Here is a 19,773-nt window from a genome sequence, read left to right as displayed (position 1 = left end):
CTGTTTGTTCTTGGATGTTCAAAGGTTTGGGGTTCAGCCTTGTTAGAAAGGGTATTAAAAACCATAGCCTAATTTTGTTTTCTTGAGTGTATCAGTCCAGTCCACCACAAGTCAAGCCCAAGAAAGTATACACACCTTCATTATATTCTGACTACTATCCAGCTCTTCTTTTTGTTGTTGTTTCTATTGAGGTTTTGGGCAAGGACACACACATAAATGTAGAATTCACATGTAATCTGCCTGAGGCATGACAGAGAAGAGAGGTTTGCTAATGATGCCATGTGGTTACAGGAGACCCAGAAAACAAACAGGCATGGTGGGTCATGATCTGTTGATTAGTTCACCTTGAACAGCACACGGAGCTAAAGGGTTTCTATTCTCTCATGTCTCAATGGGCACTTGCCATCTGGATAGACGTCCTAGTGAACTGTATGCCTCTTATCTCATTTACTACCCCTCCTCCTTTCCTTCAAACTGCAGGTGAAAGACCAGGAAGAATGAAAATAATCGGTTGGCTGTTAACTTGTTTAAAACTCAAATCAGTTCAAGAGGTGAAGCTGTAATGATGGTTGGTTAACCTCATGGATTGTACCTGTAATATTATAGATTTATATTTTTTGTATCCATATTTACAGGGAGACTGTTCAGTTGGGTCAGTTGAGGTTGCTTTCTGTTTCTTACTGATTCTGAACGTATTTGTGTGGTCTCCTAATTAAAGGAAGCCAATACGTCATACCTTGTGAGTTACTTACATTGCCAGAATAGAAGCAATGCTTCACTGCATTGCTTCTATTCTGGCAATATTAGGAAATATATAATCTATTTATTCCAATGATGAAGGAAATATCTTGAAAATAAAGCCACTGGAAGGTAAGTGTGGGTTGAATTGACCTCATGAAAAAAGATAATCAGAGAAATGCAACTTTATTGTAGATCTAAAAATGTCAAACCCAGCAGTCGTTAAATGAAAATGAGCTTTTATGTACCATAGGTTTTGAATTCAATAGTTGAAATCAAATGGAAGTTTGTTGAGCGAGAATCCCAGTTGTAAGCTACCAAGGGACGGAAGTGGCAGTTACGCACCTTGAGTAAATGTTTAAAGTTAGGATCAGCACTCAAGTTAAGGCTTTTGCAAAGCTCCAAGGTACAAATTAAAGGACTCCCAGGCCTCTGCTTTTCCAGCATCCTCGACTTTCCGATCCTTAATGAGCAAAGCCAATCACCAATCTGGGCTTGGTTTCTTTTGAAGGCATGACAACATAGATTTGCGAGTCACTGAAGCATAAAAGTAAAGAGACCACATCAGCTTCTAGCTCTCATTCTCACAGATGTATGGAAAGAGAGACAGCACAAGTTTCAGATACATATCTAAAATAAACTTTATTCAGAAAGATGGGGAAAGTTGCACTTTGGATCCTAGGCATCAGGATAGTAATCTCCATTCTAGGGATCATAGGTAATACAGCACTAATCCTGTTCCTAGTTCAGAAGCCGATCGTCAATCTGAAGACCTTTGAAGTGCTTCTCCTTGGCTTGTCAGTCTCCAACTTGGAGGAGATCTTCATCGTGGATATCTATGACATCCTTGTGGTGCGCGTTTCTATCAGTCAGGACGTATGGGCCTGCCGCTCTCTGAAGTTCCTGACAGTGGTTGGTCAGGTGGCTAGCATCATGTTTACTGTGCTCATCAGTATCTTCCGCTACCAGAAACTCAGAGACGCAGAGACCAGAGTCAACCTTCCCATCTTCCTGGACAACATTCGTTACGCCTGGGCTATGAGTGGGCTCTGTGTGACGTTGGCGTTGCTACTCGCGGCCCCCACTTACGTGATGAACATGGATGGACACATGAAAAACATCACTGGCAACCAAAAATGCCCACCACACTTCTTCCTATGCTATAGGGATAACTGCCCAGCCATAAACCGTTTATACAAATACCTGTTTGTCGTCCTCTCCAACCTTCTGCCTCTCCTGGTCGTCACCGTCAGCAGTTGCCTCATCATAAAGGTTCTCCTGGGGCAGAAGAGGATGGTGAAGCCAGGGCTGGGAGCCCCAGGATCAGAGCAGGAGCCCAAAAGGAACAAAAGCCCTCGGATTCACAGAAGTACGGTGGCCATTTTGGCAGCCATGGCCCTGTTTCAGATCGACTGGACCTTGTACCTAGTTCTCCATCTGGGATACAGCCCCTATGACTTCCCTGCTTGGTCTGAGTTGGAGTTCTTGATCTCCACAGCCTACACCACAATCAGTCCTTATGTATATGGGATAGGGAATAATCTCTTAACTTTGAAAAAAATTAGGAGGTAGTGGCGGCTTCTTTGTCAACCATTCTGGACAAATAGGTATTTTTTTGCTCTTGGGGTATATTGGGTGGCTTAAAAGTGTTGAGTAAGTGTGGTATCAAAGTAAATACTTTTATGTTCCATGGGTGGTTGTGTTAACGTTCTTGTGTTTGTGCTCCCTGCCTGAGAATTGTGAGGCCATAGTACGAATACAATTTGCATTGTGGTCTGTGGGTAAACATTTAGGTTGGTGTGCAATTCAACTGAATGTGCTTAGCTGTTATCAGCTTTGTGGAAAATAAACGTAATGTAAGACGAGAGCATATGTGAAGATTTGTATATTTCACCTATAATTTTATATCGAGCTGTAGATTTGTGTCGTGTTTGACACTTTTCTGTTAGCCTACTAAGTTATATCAAATATTTACAAAACAATTTGTTGTGTAGTAGTTATATAGGCTATTATAACCAAAAGTGTGGGTTATAATCTGTATTAAAACAGTTAATACTCGAGCTCTTCTGTCCATGAAGATTTGAGAGGATATATTTTCATATTTGAAATCCTTGAAATCATGTCATCGGATCAGTCAACAAGTTGCGACAAAAAGGTTTAAATGCTCATGTGAATCCGCAGTTGATATCGATATATAGTAGGCTACTACGTCAAAGTAAGATTCTATAAGATTCGCGTCAGCAGAATGTGACCCAAACCAAACTCCATGTTGCAAAATCAAGCTAGACTACATATTTGAAGCGGCTTGCGTTTTCCACAGCAATTACAATAGTGTGCATTGAGAGCTCCAAACAATTAATACTTTTATTCGTGTCTTTAATTTATTTATTTCTGAGTACATTCCTTATACATGCACGTGGACACTTTGATTAGAGACAGGTTGCATTTCGTCCTCTCCAGTAGTGTTATTCGAAAGGCGCAAGCATGTGCGGCAGTGCCTTGCAGGCCTGTCGTAGTCGAGTCCAACCCCCAGCACACCGACCACACAACAGGGAAAATCAAGGAGACCACGAAGGAGACTCGACGCGCGCACGGACGGTCAGTAAAAACAATGAACGGGTAATACTTCATTAAGACCTTATTACCAATCGTACTCGCCAGATTGACACATTTTGTTCATTTTTAGTCGGTCGTTCTTCGAGTATCATTATTGTATCCTCTTATTTGCACGCGACCAGGGCTGCATTACCGTCACCGGCCTATAAGTTGAGTTCTGTGTCGCGGCCTCACACTCTTCCTTCTCCCCTTTCACAGAAGGACAGTGGAATCTCATTTAGCTGTCGGGAAAAGCCTAACGATGATGCGGAGATAGGGTTTGTACGCGAATGTAACTAGTGTTTTTTAGGCTGAAGATGGTCTACATTTTAAATTCGTTGAAGAACAAGTCAATGTTAATGACGCCACTTAAGCAGAAATTGTCCAGACAGGGCGGCCCATAGCCTGCATTCGGACATAACCTATTGGTCTCAATGGGTATTTTCTTACTTCCATTATAAACATTGGCCATTATTCTGCTAATCTTTATTACCATCATTGTCTGTCTATAGCCTACCGTAGCCTATTCTTTTTAGCCTAAAGCCTTTTCTTTTTAGCCTAAAGCCTTTATTCACACATTTTGCCTATACTGAACCATCCTAAATCACAAGATCGCAGATTTAAAAATTTAGAATACAATTTCCAGTGGTTCTGTAAACACTCAATAAAATGATATTAAAACTTGAAATCAGACATAAAATAAATGCTTAATTTAATATCAGCTTAATCATAGTGTAAAAATATGTGCCAAAAATAAGGGTACAGGTCAGTTTAGCCAAAATGTATATGTCTCCTATCCAGAACCACACAGTCTAGGCCTATCGAGCAACTTCTTGCCATGTTTTACCTTACGGCTACGGTGGTTCAGATGTTTACGGGAAGTTACCCTATAGACAAGGTCTTAACGCAACACGTTTGAATGTTTTTTTTTTTTTTTTACACGTCAGGATCAGGATGAGACTTCACTTGAGCACACTGGGGCTAGGATATGTCGGATAGTCTGCAGGGGCACACTAGCGAAGATGGACCACATGTGATTTAAAATTGAATCATGTAGTATTGCAGGCTAATGTTCGAGATGGTTGAAAATGTAGCCTCATTGTATCTGAAATTAAGAAAGAAAAACCTGTTTCAGTCGCAAGTTTGGTAGCCTAGACTTCTATTATAGGAAACAGGCTAAGCTCGTAGGCTAAATGTGATATTCTAACACGTGAAAATGATCATACTGCGAAGCTGCTCGGACAGCAAAGAGATATAGATACTAGCTCAATGTCAGGACAGGATACAATTATTAGTTTGGCCTCACGAAACTTAAGTAGCCTAGCCTATGCTTACGGCTTGTTTATGAAGTGTTCGCTTCATTCTTCGAGGCGAGGGGCCTGCGTCCACAGTGAAACTGCCCAGCAAACCTCTGGAGGGAGCCTGCGTATAGCCTACCACAAAACTATACCGCCATGGTGACTCTTACGTCACACACCGAGAGCACGGATGTGTGTGAGTGAGTGTGTGTGTGTGGTTCAGAAGGGTGAGAATGTAGCCTAGCCTAGTAGATGATCGAAAGGAGTAAAGGTAGAAGTGGAAGGATATGACGAATATTCGTGGAGTTACAAGGATACATTTCTCTGGACGGTATGGGCACTTTTTGTTCGTAAAGGGGCAATTTTTGTTCCGCTGATTTTTGCACAGACTTCTCGCCCGAGTTGTCTCAGGCCACGGACAGGGCTCGAGGTGACAAAAAATCCTCGGGATGGTCTCCCGCTTCCTTGCGCGGCACGCCGGCATGTATCACGCACAGATGAGGGTTGGTGTTGTGCATGCGCTGTTGTAGTCTGCTTGCATGGTGTATTCGAACGCTGCGTGGCTTCGGCCTCCATTTGCGAATTTATGTTCATGCTCGAAGGATAGCCAGCGTCAAGGCCTTTTGTTTAGACGACGGCGTGCAACAGTTTGACTTATTTTGTTAGTCCTCATACCGCATCGTACACAAAAGGGAAGCGGCAATTAAACCAGAACTTTCCCTCCCCCCAAACTCGCCAGGTAAATATGTGAAGGCCTACAACAGTCTTGATAAGGACAAGACAGGGTTGTTTTAACTTTAATTCTTTGCATGTCGTTTTTAGGTCACTGATGAACGAATCGTATGCAGTGGAAAAATAGTCAAACAAAATGTCGTTATTAAGCCTAGGCACTGTCATGTTTACTATCCTTATTCTTTTAAACACAAAGTATGCCTAACTAATGACAATCACTTGCAACCCGATAGTGATGCACGTGTTTGTTGATAAAGCTAGCGTTTATTAGAGTTTGTCATTAAATTAAGCTAAATAGTCTATAATCTAAGGGGCCTCGTTTTAATGTTTGTATATTTATGATGACAGCCAAAATGTATTTTGCTTTCAGACAACAGATGAACACAACCTCAGTTAAAACCAGAAGTACACCTTTTATTCCTAACCATGGAAGACCTTTGTGAGGTAACTACGCCAGAGGAGATGGACTCCACTGACACCCACTTGTGCCCCACATCTGAACCTGTCAGCAGGAAGCCAAGCCTCTCCAGAAAGGACAAAATGGACACCCAAGCTGCATCCATCACAAACCCAGATACCGCCCCGGCCGAAGCCTCACCCACCAAGGCAAGCGCAGCCAATTCTTCAGAAGTGGCAAATATGGACTCTATTGAGAATGCTGAAGCTAGCTCGGTTACCTCAGCCACAGAGCAGAAAGTAGCCAACGAGGAAAACACAGGAGAATCATTAGCAGATTCACCGACAGACGCTAGTGACCCAGACACTAGCAGCACCCCAGACCCTACTGATCTGTCTGAGGTGCTGACCAGCGGGCCCGTCTCCGTTTCCCTGGAGAACCACAGTGTCTGGATGGAGTTCTACCACCACGGAACTGAGATGATCGTCACCAAACAGGGACGTCGCATGTTCCCTTACTGTTTCTTCCGTCTGAGCGGTCTGGATCCCACACTTCGTTATTCCCTGTTCCTGTCGATCACTCCCACGGACCCCCACAAGCATCGCTGGACTGGATCCAGTTGGGAGGCCTGTGGGCAGGTGGAACCGTATGAGCAGAGGCTCCCTGGGCGAGCCTTTCCCCACGAGTGCTCACCAGCCACGGGCAAGGAACTGATGGTCCGCCACGTGTCCTTCCGGACCCTCAAGCTGACTAATAACATCCTGGAGCCGGACAGACATGCTGTGTTGCAGACCATGCGTCGCTACCAGCCCAGTTTACATGTCATTCCTATCCGTAGTGAAAGTTTACCTGACCCTCACAATTCTTCACTTAGCTGGCCAGAGGTCATGACCTTCACGTTTCCTCAGATGAGATTTTATTCGGTGACTACCTACCAAAATATGCAGATAACCCAGTTGAAGATTGACCACAATCCGTTTGCAAGGGGCTTCAGGGAGGACAAGCTGAAGCAGGAGCCTCCTCAAGCAGACCCAGTGGATACCCGTCTCCCTGGTCTAAACCATGCAAGGCCAAGGAGCTACCACACTGTGAAAGATCCAGACAACGTTGGCCTGGACCTCAGGTAAGCCTTTTTATTATTGCAGTAAGATTTTACTATTCCTTGTGATAAAAATAAATGTCATTATAGTTTCATTTTCTTTGTATCCACATGTCATGTGAAAGCATCAAATGACCGTTGCGTTATATTTGTTGACTCACCCACATGCATCCCAAAGTTTTAGTCCTTATTCATGGAATAATAAAACATTTTATTTGTAAAAACCAGAGCATGTTTTCACTGTTGTCCCATTAAGCAGTTTTAAATGGTCAGAGAGCTCATGTATTGTTTTCAGCTTAAACAGTGACTATGGATTCCTACAGCTTTCTAGTTTCTAAAAACATTATGCTCGTTAACACCGTTGACCAGGCGACTCGGCTAGAGAAGTTCTATTCTCTCATTAGCACCCTGTGTTTCACTTCCAGCTGCAAGAAGCGACCCCTGTCGACCTCAGCTGAGGTAGATGGCAGGGTGCACGCCAAGCTGTGGCGCGTGGGATCCTCTCCCTCCGAAGCCTCGGACACCCAGGAGACGGATGTCTCAGCTGGGGAGGAGGGCCTCGACGTGGGCAACAGTGACAGTGACCACGCGCTACACAAACAGCTCCGGAAGACCCTACTGACCCTGCCCTCCAGTCAGACTAGGCTGTCCGCTACCAGTTCTCAGGCCACCACACCGTCACACGCGGCCCCCCCACAGCCTCCAGGGTCCAGCTTCTCTGAGTGCTCGGAGACAGCAGGGGCTGTGGGTCCGGCCATGCAGAGCGCTGTTACTGTCGAGGTCAAGAACCTCATCATCCATGCCAATCTAACCCCCAGCACGCCCAAACCGCCTCAGCTGAAGAGAATCCTTCCCCGGCCGTCGCCCCCTACTCCCAAGCCCTCGTCTGGCAGTTTTGTGGTGCCCAAGTCCTTTACCAGGGGGAAGAAAACCAAAGCCAAGGGGAAGGGTGTGAACAGCGGGAGGTGTGGCCTTAAGGCAGGATCCGCCCCCGTAACGCCAACCAGCAACGCGCCTACGGTCGCCATGCAACCAGAACTAGACGACGTGGAGGGTCTGCTGTTTGTGTCCTTCACTTCAAGGGTAAAATCCTTCCACAGTTCAATACATCCTTTTTAAAGGGTTTAAATGTTATGTGAGGTGTCATATGTCATTTAGACGAGTAAATGTGGTGTTAGCATTGATATTTTTATAAGTTAATACTTGATTCATTCTCAATCTGTATGTGTCTTCTGTTTTCTACAGGAGGCTCTTGGGATCCATGTGGTAGACATCCCACCCAGCGTCTCCCCAGCACCACAAGTCCCTGAGCAGAGCCCGGACAGCGCAGGTGAGGGAACGTGCATACGAACGCTCTTACGTGCATACGAGATGCTAACATGGCGGCCGTCATAGCATGTTGTGTTTGGGTCTTTCTCTTAGCGGTCGTGGAAGTCACAGAGACTGTTGAGGAGAAGATAAGTCGTGTACAGGCCGTCCTACTGCAGGACCTGGCTACCTTCAAACACAGACAGGTCATCCATCCAGTTCTGCAGCAGGGTAGGTGGACACACACGCACTACATTAAATTCACTTTATTGATCCTGAAGGAAATACATTCTTCTATCTTTGTCCTCATCCATGGTGGTTTGTGATAGCTAATTTTTGTATCCTGTCCCCTCTGCAGTCGGCCTCAAATTGCCTCTGCTGGACCCGGCACAGGCTATAGACCTCCAGTACCTGGGGGTACAGCTGCCCCTGCCCCCCCCTGTGTTAACGGGAAAGGACAATCTTACGACCCCAGCCTCCCCCAGTGGTGAGTCCCTGTGCCTAGAACACGGCCCTGATCCCAGCGCTGCTGGAACGATGTTTGTTAGCGGAGTCAGATGGCTGAGCGGTGAGGGAGTTGGACGAGTAATCAGAAGGTTGCCGGATCGATTCCCCGCCAAGCCAAATTACGTTGTGTCCTTGGGCAAGGCACTTCACCCTACTTGCCTCGGGGGGAATGTCCCTGTACTTACTGTAAGTCGCTCTGGATAAGAGCGTCTGCTAAATGACTAAATGTAAACGTAATGTTAGTAACACTCGTGTGAGGTCCTCCATGGGATAAAGTAGAAATAAAAAATGGTACAGGCATTATGAACAACTTAAGGCGCCGTTAAGAAAGCGATTCACTTTACAAAATCCTAATTCTCCAACGTCCATTAATTTACATTCATATCCCTTCGGTAATTGAAGTGGAGGCCCTGGGTCTGTCACAGTGGGCAAGCAGGACACACTGATTAATAAGGGTAGTATTATTGTGTAACTGAGTTATGCAAATGCATAGAAATTAATTACATTTAAAAGGAGATATCGCTTTCATTTCCATGCTTTGTGTGGTTTCATGTATTACAGCCACTCGCTACTTAATAAGCAGTTTCACTAATCATACTTATTTCATATAAGCCTCATGCCAGCATGATTACTTAATGTCTTTCCACCAACTTGAACCAGGAAAGAGCTTTGTTTTGTTGCCATGCCGTTCCAACGTATCGTGGCTAAGTCTTCCCCCCTCCCCCAGTATCTATTGACCTGCAAACCTGATTGGTGGGAGCCATATGGTGGATGGTTTGCAGGCATCTGCATTCTACCAGCCTCATCTTTTTAATTGGCGATGTCTCCAAGCAAAGGGAGATTGTAGAGAGGACGGCTTTGTCTGTCTGTAAGGGAAGTCAGGTGGCTGAGCGGTTAGGGGAATTGGGCTAGTGATCAGAAGGTTGCTGGTTCGATTCCCGGCCGTGCAAAATGACGTTGTTTCCTTGGGCAAGGCATTTCACCCTACTTGCCTTGGGGGAATGTCCCTGTACTTACTGTAAGTCGCTCTGGATAAGAGTGTCTGCTAAATGACTAAATGTAATGTAATGTCTGTTGCTAACTCTGTCTCTGGTGACCCCTGTTTAGATGGAGGAGTTCCCTTTGTGTCTCGGACAGGAAAGACCAGCGATCTGACGAAGATCAAAGGCTGGAGGGAAAAATTCACAAAGACCAAAGAGTCCCCCTATGCCACACAGAACGGTAAGGATATCTCTTTCTCACAAACACTGTTCTCACTCATGCTCACCCGCCCCCTGTCTCTCTCACTCTCCCTCTCTCTCTGTCTCTCTCTCTCTCTCTTCCCCTCCTTCCACTCAGTTGAGTCTTCTTGTGTAACGTGCCAAATGCTTTTATTAACTTTGACCCGTGTTGACTCCTCCCATCCAGAGGGGGCACTGAAGAACCGCTCTGCGTTCTGGAGCGACATGCTGGATGAGTACCTGGAAAACGAAGCTCAACAAATCAGCGAGCGTGCGGCTGCCTTCTCCCTTAACCCCCAGGGCCCGGTCGCCTACGAGCTGCCGGCTAAAAGCACCAGCTACGTGCGGACCCTGGACAGCGTGCTGAAGACTCGCACCCCCTCTCCCCAGCTTCCTGCCTGGACCAACAGGCCCTGCCCCCTCTCCCGAAAGTCCCTCCTCTACTCCGTCTTGACCACGCCCCCTCCTCCCCTCGCCAACTCTAAGAAGCCCGCCCCCTCAGTAAGAGCCAAACCGCTGGCCACGCCCCCACAGACCAAATCCAAAACCGCCACGGCAACGCCACGACCGGCGCAGGTTCAGAGCGCCAAGAAAATGCCCACCTCAGCTGTTCGAGCCCCCGTCGGAGCCAAGGCCTCACACCCAGCCAGGCCTGCTGCTCAGAGGTAAGGCTCCGGTCACAGTGGAGAGATGTCTCCCTGACGTTCACAGGGCCTCCTGTCCTCTCCTTCACCCTCTCTGACCTGTACTGAGAAGTGTAACGTAGTGGTGTGTGTGTGTGTGTCCAGGTCTCCTCCTGCCAAGGTCTCTGGGAGGAGGGACAGCAGTCCGGGGGCAGGGCAGGCTGGCAGCTGGCTGTACTACCGGACCCCAGGCCTCACCAGGTTCCAGCTCAAGCTGCAGGAGATGGAGGAGGCCTCTGCCTACCTGGGACACCACCGAACATTCATCAGCCAGGAGAGGACGGAGGTGGCCCTGAGCACACTGCTCACCATACAGGTAACGTACACACACCTACACGCACACACACACACCACTCAGGCTGTTGCGTAACAACTTGTTGATTCCTCTCCACTGTCTCCTCAGGGTATGTCCAAGACCCGGACTCTACACACCAAGCCCATGAAGCTGGTGGAGGGCCCGAAGTGTGGGCAGGAGTTCTGCCGGCTGGGCTGTGTGTGTGCCAGTCTGAACCGCAGGAACAGAGGTCCGCTCCACTGCCAACGGACAGAGTGCATGCTGGGATGCGCCTGCTTCAAGCGCAGGATCATCAAACAGACCACAGAGACAGAGAAGGAGGCCCCGACAGGGCCTGTGTACAGTAAGTTCTTCCCCTGGAACTAGACTTGGCAGGGACCTTTTGTAGGGACAAAGGTAAAGGATACAATTATGTACTCGTCACATAGCTTTTCTTCATCAGAGTTTGTGTATATAATCAGTGTATACACAGTATATACATTGTATATAATCATATCATAATTCATAATATGTTCCAATAACATTTTCCTGATTCACACCGCCTTTGAATTCAACACCCCGTCCAACGTTGAATGCTGGCTGTTCCTCCACAGCGGTGTCGAGGGTGGGCAGTGACACCCAGCCTAACCCAGGCTGCCACCTCTCCCGTTTGTGGGACCAGGACAACGAGGAGAACGACCCTGAGCCGCTCCACGTCCCCAAGTCTGCCCCCCAGGAGCCCTGCAAGAGCACCTCCTCTGCCAAGCGCTACACCCCCAAACCCACCCCTCAGGTTTGCTGTGTCCCACGCACTGACATCACTCGGGGAATGACTGATTAGAGCTTCTAGAAACAAGTCACAGATACAACTTCTGTGTTAAGAGAGTAACATTGTCAACAAATATCAATAAAATGTTCATCGAAAAATGGACTGATGGATTTGGTGTGCGTCAACAGATGCGAGAGGAGGATAAAGATCCGGTGTATAAATACTTTGAGAGCATGATGACCTGCGCCCGCGTGAGAGAGTTCAACAGCAAACCTCCTCCCCAGATGCTGCTCCTGTCTAAGACCTCCTCCACCCCGGCCCCCGCCTCAACCCCCACCTCTGCCCCGGCCTCAACCTCCGCCCCGGCCTCCACCTCCTCCCCGGCCTCCACTCCCACCTCTGCCCCGGCCTCCACTCCCACCTCTGCCCCGGCCTCAACCTCCGCCCCGGCCTCCACCTCCTCCCCGGCCTCCACTCCCACCTCTGCCCCGGCCTCCACTCCCACCTCTGCCCCGGCCTCAACCTCCGCCCCGGCCTCCACCTCCTCCCCGGCCTCCACTCCCACCTCTGCCCCGGCCTCCACCCCCACCCCGGCCCCCGAAGTGGAGAAGGAGCCCAGGAACGTCCTGACCGCCCCTCTGGCCCCACCTCACACAGGTAAGACTCCTCAGCACCTGCCTCAGCAGGGGAAACATCCTTTCGGTGTCATCGCACTACTGGCTTGTCTACAGATATACAATCCGTTCACATTTTAAATTTATTAAATAACATTTGATCTCAATCTCCCCCTCCTCTGTAGCAGATAAGGGTCGTTCTCAGCCCAGGCCCAGAGTTTCTGAGCCCAGCAAGATGCTGGAGATCCAGTCAGAGTGTAACTGGGACGCTCACCGCAAGCTGGTCCTGATGGTGCTGTGTCGACGGCTGAAGCAGAACGGCCTCTTCGCCCCCTTCAGGGTGGGGCCGTACCAGATCAAGCTGCTGTCCTGCGGCCGCAAGGCTGACAGCAGCACTATCATCTACAAGGTGGGGCTGGAGGTGGGGCTGGGGGTGGGGCTGGAGGTGGGGCCTGGAGGTGGGGTTGGAGGTGGGGCTGGGGCTGGAGGTGGGGCTGGAGGTGGGGCCTGGAGGTGGGGCTGGAGGTGGGGCTGGAGGTGGGGCTGGGGGTGGGGCTAGAGGTGGGGCCTGGAGGTGGGGCTGGGGGTGGGGCTGGAGGTGGGGCTGGGGGTGGGGCTGGAGGTGGGGCTGGAGGTGGGGCTGGAGGTGGGGCCTGGAGGTGGGGCTGGGGGTGGGGCTGGAGGTGGGGCTGGGGGTGGGCCTTTTTTTTTGCCTTGCCTTTTTTGCTCACGGAAATAGCGATCACTGTCGTGTGCATAGCCAATATAGCAGTTTGCTATTTAACGTTGTGATATGATACTATAGGAATTGTTGTATTTACGCAGATTACCTCCTTCTAAAATGTGTGCTTACTGTGGCGCTGAATTTGATCGCTTGTTAGCTAAACATGTGTGATCGGTGTGAATTAAGTGAGCGGATGTGTCGTTGGGGGGGAACGCAGAAATATTAGAGCAATGGGTGTGAGGTCTTAAAGTGGAAAAGGTTGGGGATGCCTGGAATAAAGTACTGGGCTGGAATTAGCATTGGGTGGTTTGGGTCTGTGGCCAGCACGTGCATGGGGTACGTATTAACCGGAATTGGCTGGGGACTGTCATTGGCTGGGGACTGGTATTGGCTTAGTCCTGGAACTGGACTCATCCGACCCTTGGAATGACGATTCAGTTGATCGATCTTTTTTAATCCTAGAGATCCGGAACTAGCCAACAACTAACTCAACATTCTCCCACTCATCCCCCAACAGATCAGTGTCAGTCTGGCGGCGAAGAAGGACAACGAAGAGAACCCCAAACACAGTGAGGAAGATGAGGAGGAAGGTGGAGAGAGTGTGGAGGAAGGTGGGAGAGAGGAGGAGGAGGAGGAGGAGGAGAGGACCGGTGCCCAGGCAGAAGAGCAGGAGAAGCAGGTTGCCGTCATGCCGTTCTTGGCTGGAGTGTTTCCTGCCGGTCGCCTCAAGGCCAGAAAGAAACAGCCTGGGAAAGCTGCTGTGGGACTCATACAGGTAGGACTCATACAGGACTTCCTGTTTACGTGCCCTCCAGCTCCACCACCACAAGTTAATGATCTATGTATTTCTCTTTCACTTGAGTACATTCTTTTTCATCCACGGGTGAAATGTGAAATGTAAAATATGTTAGGTGTAGTTGTATAATGCTCTGCGCCACATTTAAGTTACGTGACTTAAGGATTACCGCTGTACGTTAAGTGCACAGTATACCTTCATCTGCTTAAGTCTGCGTGCTCACCTCCTGCAGGTGAACGGGAAGTCCTACTCTCAGGCCAGACTCCTGCTGGGACAGATGGGAGCTCTGCATCCGGCCAATCGGCTCGCTGCGTTCGTCACAGGCAGGCTGCGCAATGCACAGAGAAGACCAGCCAAGATGTCTCCCAAGGCCTCCAAGTCTCCTGGGAACACTTCTCCCAGGCCCAGCCCCCTGCCCCGGCCGCGAGTGCTGCCCCCTGGTGGCCCTCACCCCAAGACCCCCGGAGCCAACGCCCCCCTGCTGCAGAGGGGCTCCAAGGCTGGGGTCCAGAAACCAGGTGAGACACCCACACAACCACAAAACACACACACACTTTTCCCACAACAAACAACTTTTTGTCTGATATTGTTGAATCTGATCTTGTCTAGATAAGTCTTCCCGTACTCTCCTCAACCAACAAACACCAACAAACCCCAAAGAAGTCACCGCGCCCTGCATGATGTTGGTCACCTCCCAGCACCCCCCCGCAGTGCCGCTGCCCTCTATAGCCAAGAAGGTGGTACTGCAGTCCATCTCCAGCCTCCAGGGAACCAAGCTCTACCGCCAGCCCAACGGACAGCTAGTCAAACTGGTGGCTGTTAAGCCCAAGGCTGTCGTCGTTGGCAAGAACCCTGTTGAATGTACGTTAACAGTCGAGTGTGTGTGTGTGTGTGTGTAGACGCACCAAGAAAACGCAAAGTTTGCTTTAGTTTAGATGCTAATAATATAGTATTTAATACGTTATTATGTACTTGTTCTCACCCCTTGTCTCATGTCGTTTCCACAGCTCCGACAACACAGCCGAATCAGCCAGAAACTCTGGTGCCGTCTCGAGTCATCCCTCCCCTCTCCACCCCCGGACCCCCCCCTTCCAACACTGCCTCCTTCCCTCGGAGCCTTCCTCCGCTAAAGCCTCTCATCAAATTCATCACCGGCCAACATGGCACAGTCACCCCCTCCCAGACCCCCTCTCCCTCCCCCCTCGCTCTAACAGTCTCCTCCTCCATGAAAACCCCCAGCTTCCTGGGTCAGAGAGGAACCTACTCCTTCAGAATCTTCCCCCCTCCGGCCGACCAGGCCTCCAAGGGCCCAGGGCAGAGCCAGGCTGGCCCAGCAGGAGTTTCCCTCCCTGGGGGCTTTACCCTGATCCAGCTCCCTAAGCCTGGAGCTGCTGGTGTCGCTCCACAGCCAGCCAGGGCAGCTAAACCAACAGCCCTAAATATGACTGTTAAACCACTGCAGCCAAGGAAGGTTTCCTCTAACGGTGACATGGTCTTACAGAGTCTTAGTCTTTCTAGAACCCCTACCTCTACAGCCGGCACAGACACACCCGAGCCTGTCTCCGCTGACCACTCCTACACTGGACCCACCCACCAGCCACGCCCTAAAGTGGCCCCGCCCCTCCCCTCCGGCCCCAGGAAGTCCCCCTTGCTGACCTGTGATGAGGAGATGGCGTCTGAGGGGAGCGATGCAGAGATCGGGGAGGTGACTGGGGAGCAGATGCAGGACAACGGTTATTCTGACCTCACAGAGGACTCCGAAGACGACTCGGACTCGGATGACTTGACAGACACCTCCGATTCAGACGATGATGACGATGACGATGACGACGACGACGACGACGACGACGACGACAGGGTAAGAGGGCAGGGTTGGTCTGGCGATCGGTGCCTCTACGACACACACAAAAACACACACACACACACAGTTTAGCAGACGTCTTCTGCATGGTACCCAGTGTCTGCCCCAGGTTCTGAGGGCCTCGTCTGTGTTTGTCAGGATGAAACGGTGGACATCGAGACGGTGGAGGAGAGGACTCAGAGGTGCATTATCGCTGAGATGAGAGCCGCAGCCAGACGCAGCATGTCCGACTCCCTGTAAGACGTGTGCGTGTGTGTGTGTGTGTGTGTGTGTGAGAGTGGACGTGCCTGTGTATGTCTCTTGTCAGTCAGACAGATGTATGTAGAGGTGGATTCTGAAACGTCTTTTCTTTCCCAGTGACTCCAGCCAGGACACTGATGCGACAGAAAAACCAAGAAAAAAGGTTAAACTTAAATTTTATTTTACTAACTTACATTGTCGAACGGCATCCCTTGTTACGAAATGACTTTCAGATGCAACAATAAAAAAACGTGTTGTTTCGTAGGATGTTGACAGTTTTTTTTGTGTCCACTTGGTGTTCCACAGCATAGGAGGGGTGAGGGGGAGGAGGGGTGCGAGGAGGGGGGGAAGCGCAGGAACCACACGGTGACAGAGAGGCTGCGACGCTCGGAGCACCGCAAGCTCTTCACCAAGCTCAAGGACGTCCTGTTTCTGGAGGAGATGGACCCCAGGGCCTCCAAGCTGCTCGTCCTCTCTCAGGTGACCCTCTTCTTCTTCTGCTGCGGGAGGGGGGAATTGGAGCTTGCAGGGCCGTTAGAAGGGCTTTTCCCCCTGGCATAGGTTTGAGTCTCATGCCTAATCTCTCTTTGCTGGTATTGCTTCCTTCTTGTTTCTCAGGCCCGGAGAGAGATCAACACTCTCGTGAACAGCTCCGCCTACCTGGAGGAGAAGAAGAAGAGACTGACCCTGAAGCAGTCTGCGTACGTGAAGAAGATCGCCCACGCGTCTGGTAGGTCTGCACCTGGTCAACTGGCATGGGCCTGGTTGCTTACTGGAATGGTTCTACATAGGCCTAAACGTGGTATACTGTCCTTGGATAGGTCATTCAGATTGTAAATAGTACTCTGACCCTAATTTGACTTGATTTGACCATGAGTGTATTGGATCTATGCCCTGGGATCAATAAAGTACTTCTCTGCTTTACTCCACGCTATTCTACTTTACTGTCAAACACATGGCTTCACAGAATTTCTTGACCTTAGGCCTGAACACTCGTTTCCAGGTCTGTTGAATAACACTAACCTCCAGCTGCTCTCTGTCTATTTCTCTCTTTCTCTCTGTCTCTCTCTCTCTGTGTCTTTCTCTCTCTCTCTATCTCTCTCTGTGTCTCTGTGTCTCTCTCTCTCTCTCTCTCTCTCTCTATGTCTCTCTCTATGTCTCTCTCTCTGTGTCTCTCTGTGTCTTTCTGTGTCTGTCTGTGTGTCCTTCAGGAAAGCCAGAGGAGCTGATCAGGTCCAAACTGAGGGAGATCTGTGAGCGTCAGAAAGACATGTGTGCCCAGAGGAACAAGGCTGCTTCCCCAGACGCCCAATCCCTGACCTCTACCACGCTGTGCCAGACGGCTTCCGTCTCCAGACACCCCGTCACAGTGCCCCAGCCACACACCAAGACCAGCACGGTCACACAGCCTGCCTCTCTGAAAGCCGGTAAGCCATCTCAAGGGTGATGTTATCGTTAACTATTACACTTTGGCTCCGTGTGTCGTATTGAGACAAGAACCTCATTATGTACACGTATGTCTTGTTTGCTTCAGCTGGAAGAGGAGTCCTCACACTGAAGGTCACAGGCATTCCATCTCCGGCTCCCCTCACAGCTATTCCGGCAACAGCCAGGGAGGGGGAGGGGGGGGAGGCTGAGGAGGGGGAGGGGAGGAAGTGGAGAGAGGTGACTCCCTCAAATGCCCCTGACCCTGAGCCCTCGGGCCAGAAGCCTGATACGACGGACCGCAAAAGGGGACCTATGGTTCCTGAGCAGACCTCAAGAGAGAAAAGACCGAAGGAAGAGGAGGAGGAGGACGAGGAAGAGGAGGAGACTGACTGGGAGGCTCATGCCTCCCACAGCTCCGTGGAGGAAGATGTCTCTTCCAACAAGGAAAAGATCTACACCCCTGTCGACAAGACCTCCGATCCCAAACTGGCTGACTCGTCTCCTCTGGGTGAGATGCCTTGCCTCAACAGCGCCATCTGGAGGCCACAGGAGCAGCTGCAGGCTGGTGGCAACCCACAGACTAAAGCCAGGAGTCTCGGGAAGGAGGCGGTCGTGCGAGTACAGGGCTTGTCTAAAGACGAGCGCAGAGAGGGGCCAGACTCCCTGCAGGACCAAGACGTTTCTAAGGACGAAGATTTGGTAGCCAGGACAAAAGTGTCTCCAAGGAAGCGAATGCGAGAAACCTCTTCAGAGAGGATTCCTGTCAGCCCGTCCTCAACTCTGGTCCCCGCCAAACGACTGCCTCTGCTCCTGCCCAAGGTTCAGGCTAGCAGGCTTAAGCCTGTGTCTCCAGTCGGAGACCCCCCAGCCACAGTGGGGGATGCCTCAGTTCCAGCCAAACGTGGCCGGGGAAGGCCTCCTAAGAAGAAGCCTGCTGGTTCTGAGACGGTTTCTGAGGATAGCAGCACGGGAGACAGAGGGAATAAGACTCCGGCCAGCATAGATCCACAATCTCCAGCTGTTGAAATCCCACCGGCGCCGGAGAGTCCAGCTGCTGTGGACTGCCTCGCTCCGCCCAAGAGAGGCAGAGGAAGGCCCCCGAAGAAGAAGAGCGATGCTTCTGAAGCTCCTGTGGAGGATGTGTTAAAGACGGGCAGCAGCCAAGATGGGTCTGCCCGGGCTGAAGGCAGCCCAGCTGGAACCAAGCCTGGGGGCCGCCTGTCTGGAACTAGCCCTGCCACACGGACCAGGGGAGGCCCAGACACAGTGCCCAGTGCTGGGGAGATCCCCCTGACGACTGGAAGCAGCCCGGCCTCACCAGCTAGAGTCAGCCCTCTTAGCAAGCCTGTGACCCGGAGTGCGTTGGGGAAAGACTTCCCTAGTGCTAAGAGGAAATCCTGGACTGACTACCTGATGTAGTGGAGCTGTTGTGTTTTTATTCACACTAACACAGCTTTAAACTGACACACTCGACAACCACGTCATCCACACTAACAGCAGAAGAACTCTTGTAACTCCTACTGTGGTGCTGCCTTCCTGGCCTGTGCTTGACTATGTACAAAGGTCTGGAAGTCCCACTAAATGTGCCTGATCATAAATTCAAGGACCCCAGACATGCCTCTTTTTTACTGCATGTATGGACACAGTAGAGGGATGTCTTTGACAGAAACATTAAATTAATGTATGAATGAAAGGAAAAGTATGGCTGATATTTGAGTAGTTGTAGATTTTCCAGACCCATATTGGGATCAATTTTGTTGTCATTTGATATATGAAAAGGTATCTCACAGGTCTTTGTTTGATTAGATTTGAAGGATAAAGGACTTGCATGAACTGGGACGAATGAACAGGGACTGATCACTGATGTCCTTTGTATGTTTTCAGACCCTTTGTTGGCCTAATCATTGAGGCTAGAAACCACTAAATGGAACACTAATGAGTGGTAATTAGGGTTGAAATACTGTAAATGACCCATGTATGCCAGTGTGTCAATTGTTTTGCTCACAGTTTGCACTTTATTTCTTTGTAAATTCCTATCCTTCTACAGACCCACCAGAAATAATGTCATTTCATTGTCCACATTTTATTTTTTTCTTATTTTTTTCTAACCAAATAAAACTATTCTTAGAGACTTGTACCCAACATGTTTGAGTAACCTTTGTTGAATAATGTACGATGTAATAACCACTCAGACGTGTTTAAACTTTTTGTGTCACAACCGATTAATTGTAAGCTATCTAATGAAGCGATTACATGATCTGCAAATAATGCATTTTTAATTTTGTTTATTTTCCTTCTTTTGCAAAGAAATACTGATTTGGTCACTCACTGAGCAAGTATGTGGCCTTGAAAAATAATAAATTTGTAAATGCATTTGTTGGGTTTACATTTATCAATAATTCGTTTTTTATTCATGCGTAGCCTACGTGATGGCGATATTTTGTCCAGCGGGTGTGGGCGGACATTAAGCCACCAGATGGTGTGTGAATT

The 19,773-nt window shown here is 49.5% G+C and overlaps 2 protein-coding genes across 2 annotated transcripts; both read left to right on the top strand.

Annotated features, from left to right (window-relative positions):
• The first annotated feature begins 1,392 nt into the window (after positions 1-1,392).
• On the top strand, positions 1,393-2,310 carry LOC124469046 (neuropeptide F receptor). Its single transcript, XM_047022135.1, has one exon. It carries the CDS (start codon positions 1,393-1,395, stop codon positions 2,308-2,310), a length of 918 nt encoding a protein of 305 aa, XP_046878091.1.
• Positions 2,311-4,837: 2,527 nt separating this feature from the next.
• LOC124469045 (MAX gene-associated protein-like) lies at positions 4,838-19,420 on the top strand. Its single transcript, XM_047022133.1, has 23 exons — positions 4,838-4,962; positions 5,734-6,883; positions 7,285-7,942; positions 8,105-8,189; positions 8,282-8,398; positions 8,526-8,654; positions 9,782-9,895; positions 10,082-10,559; positions 10,683-10,893; positions 10,981-11,215; positions 11,466-11,644; positions 11,809-12,277; positions 12,420-12,643; positions 13,476-13,733; positions 13,987-14,272; positions 14,364-14,615; positions 14,762-15,612; positions 15,754-15,851; positions 15,973-16,018; positions 16,162-16,335; positions 16,474-16,585; positions 17,067-17,282; positions 17,390-19,420. The coding sequence occupies exons 2-23, from the start codon at positions 5,790-5,792 to the stop codon at positions 18,700-18,702; spliced, it is 7,599 nt and encodes a 2,532-aa protein (XP_046878089.1). The 5' UTR covers positions 4,838-4,962; positions 5,734-5,789; the 3' UTR covers positions 18,703-19,420.
• The last annotated feature ends 353 nt before the right edge of the window (positions 19,421-19,773 follow it).

The sequence above is a fragment of the Hypomesus transpacificus genome, chromosome 6 (assembly GCF_021917145.1).
Source record: "Hypomesus transpacificus isolate Combined female chromosome 6, fHypTra1, whole genome shotgun sequence".
Taxonomy (NCBI): domain Eukaryota; kingdom Metazoa; phylum Chordata; class Actinopteri; order Osmeriformes; family Osmeridae; genus Hypomesus; species Hypomesus transpacificus.
Note: the sequence above shows the minus strand (reverse complement) of the source record. Positions and strands in the feature narration are given on the sequence as shown.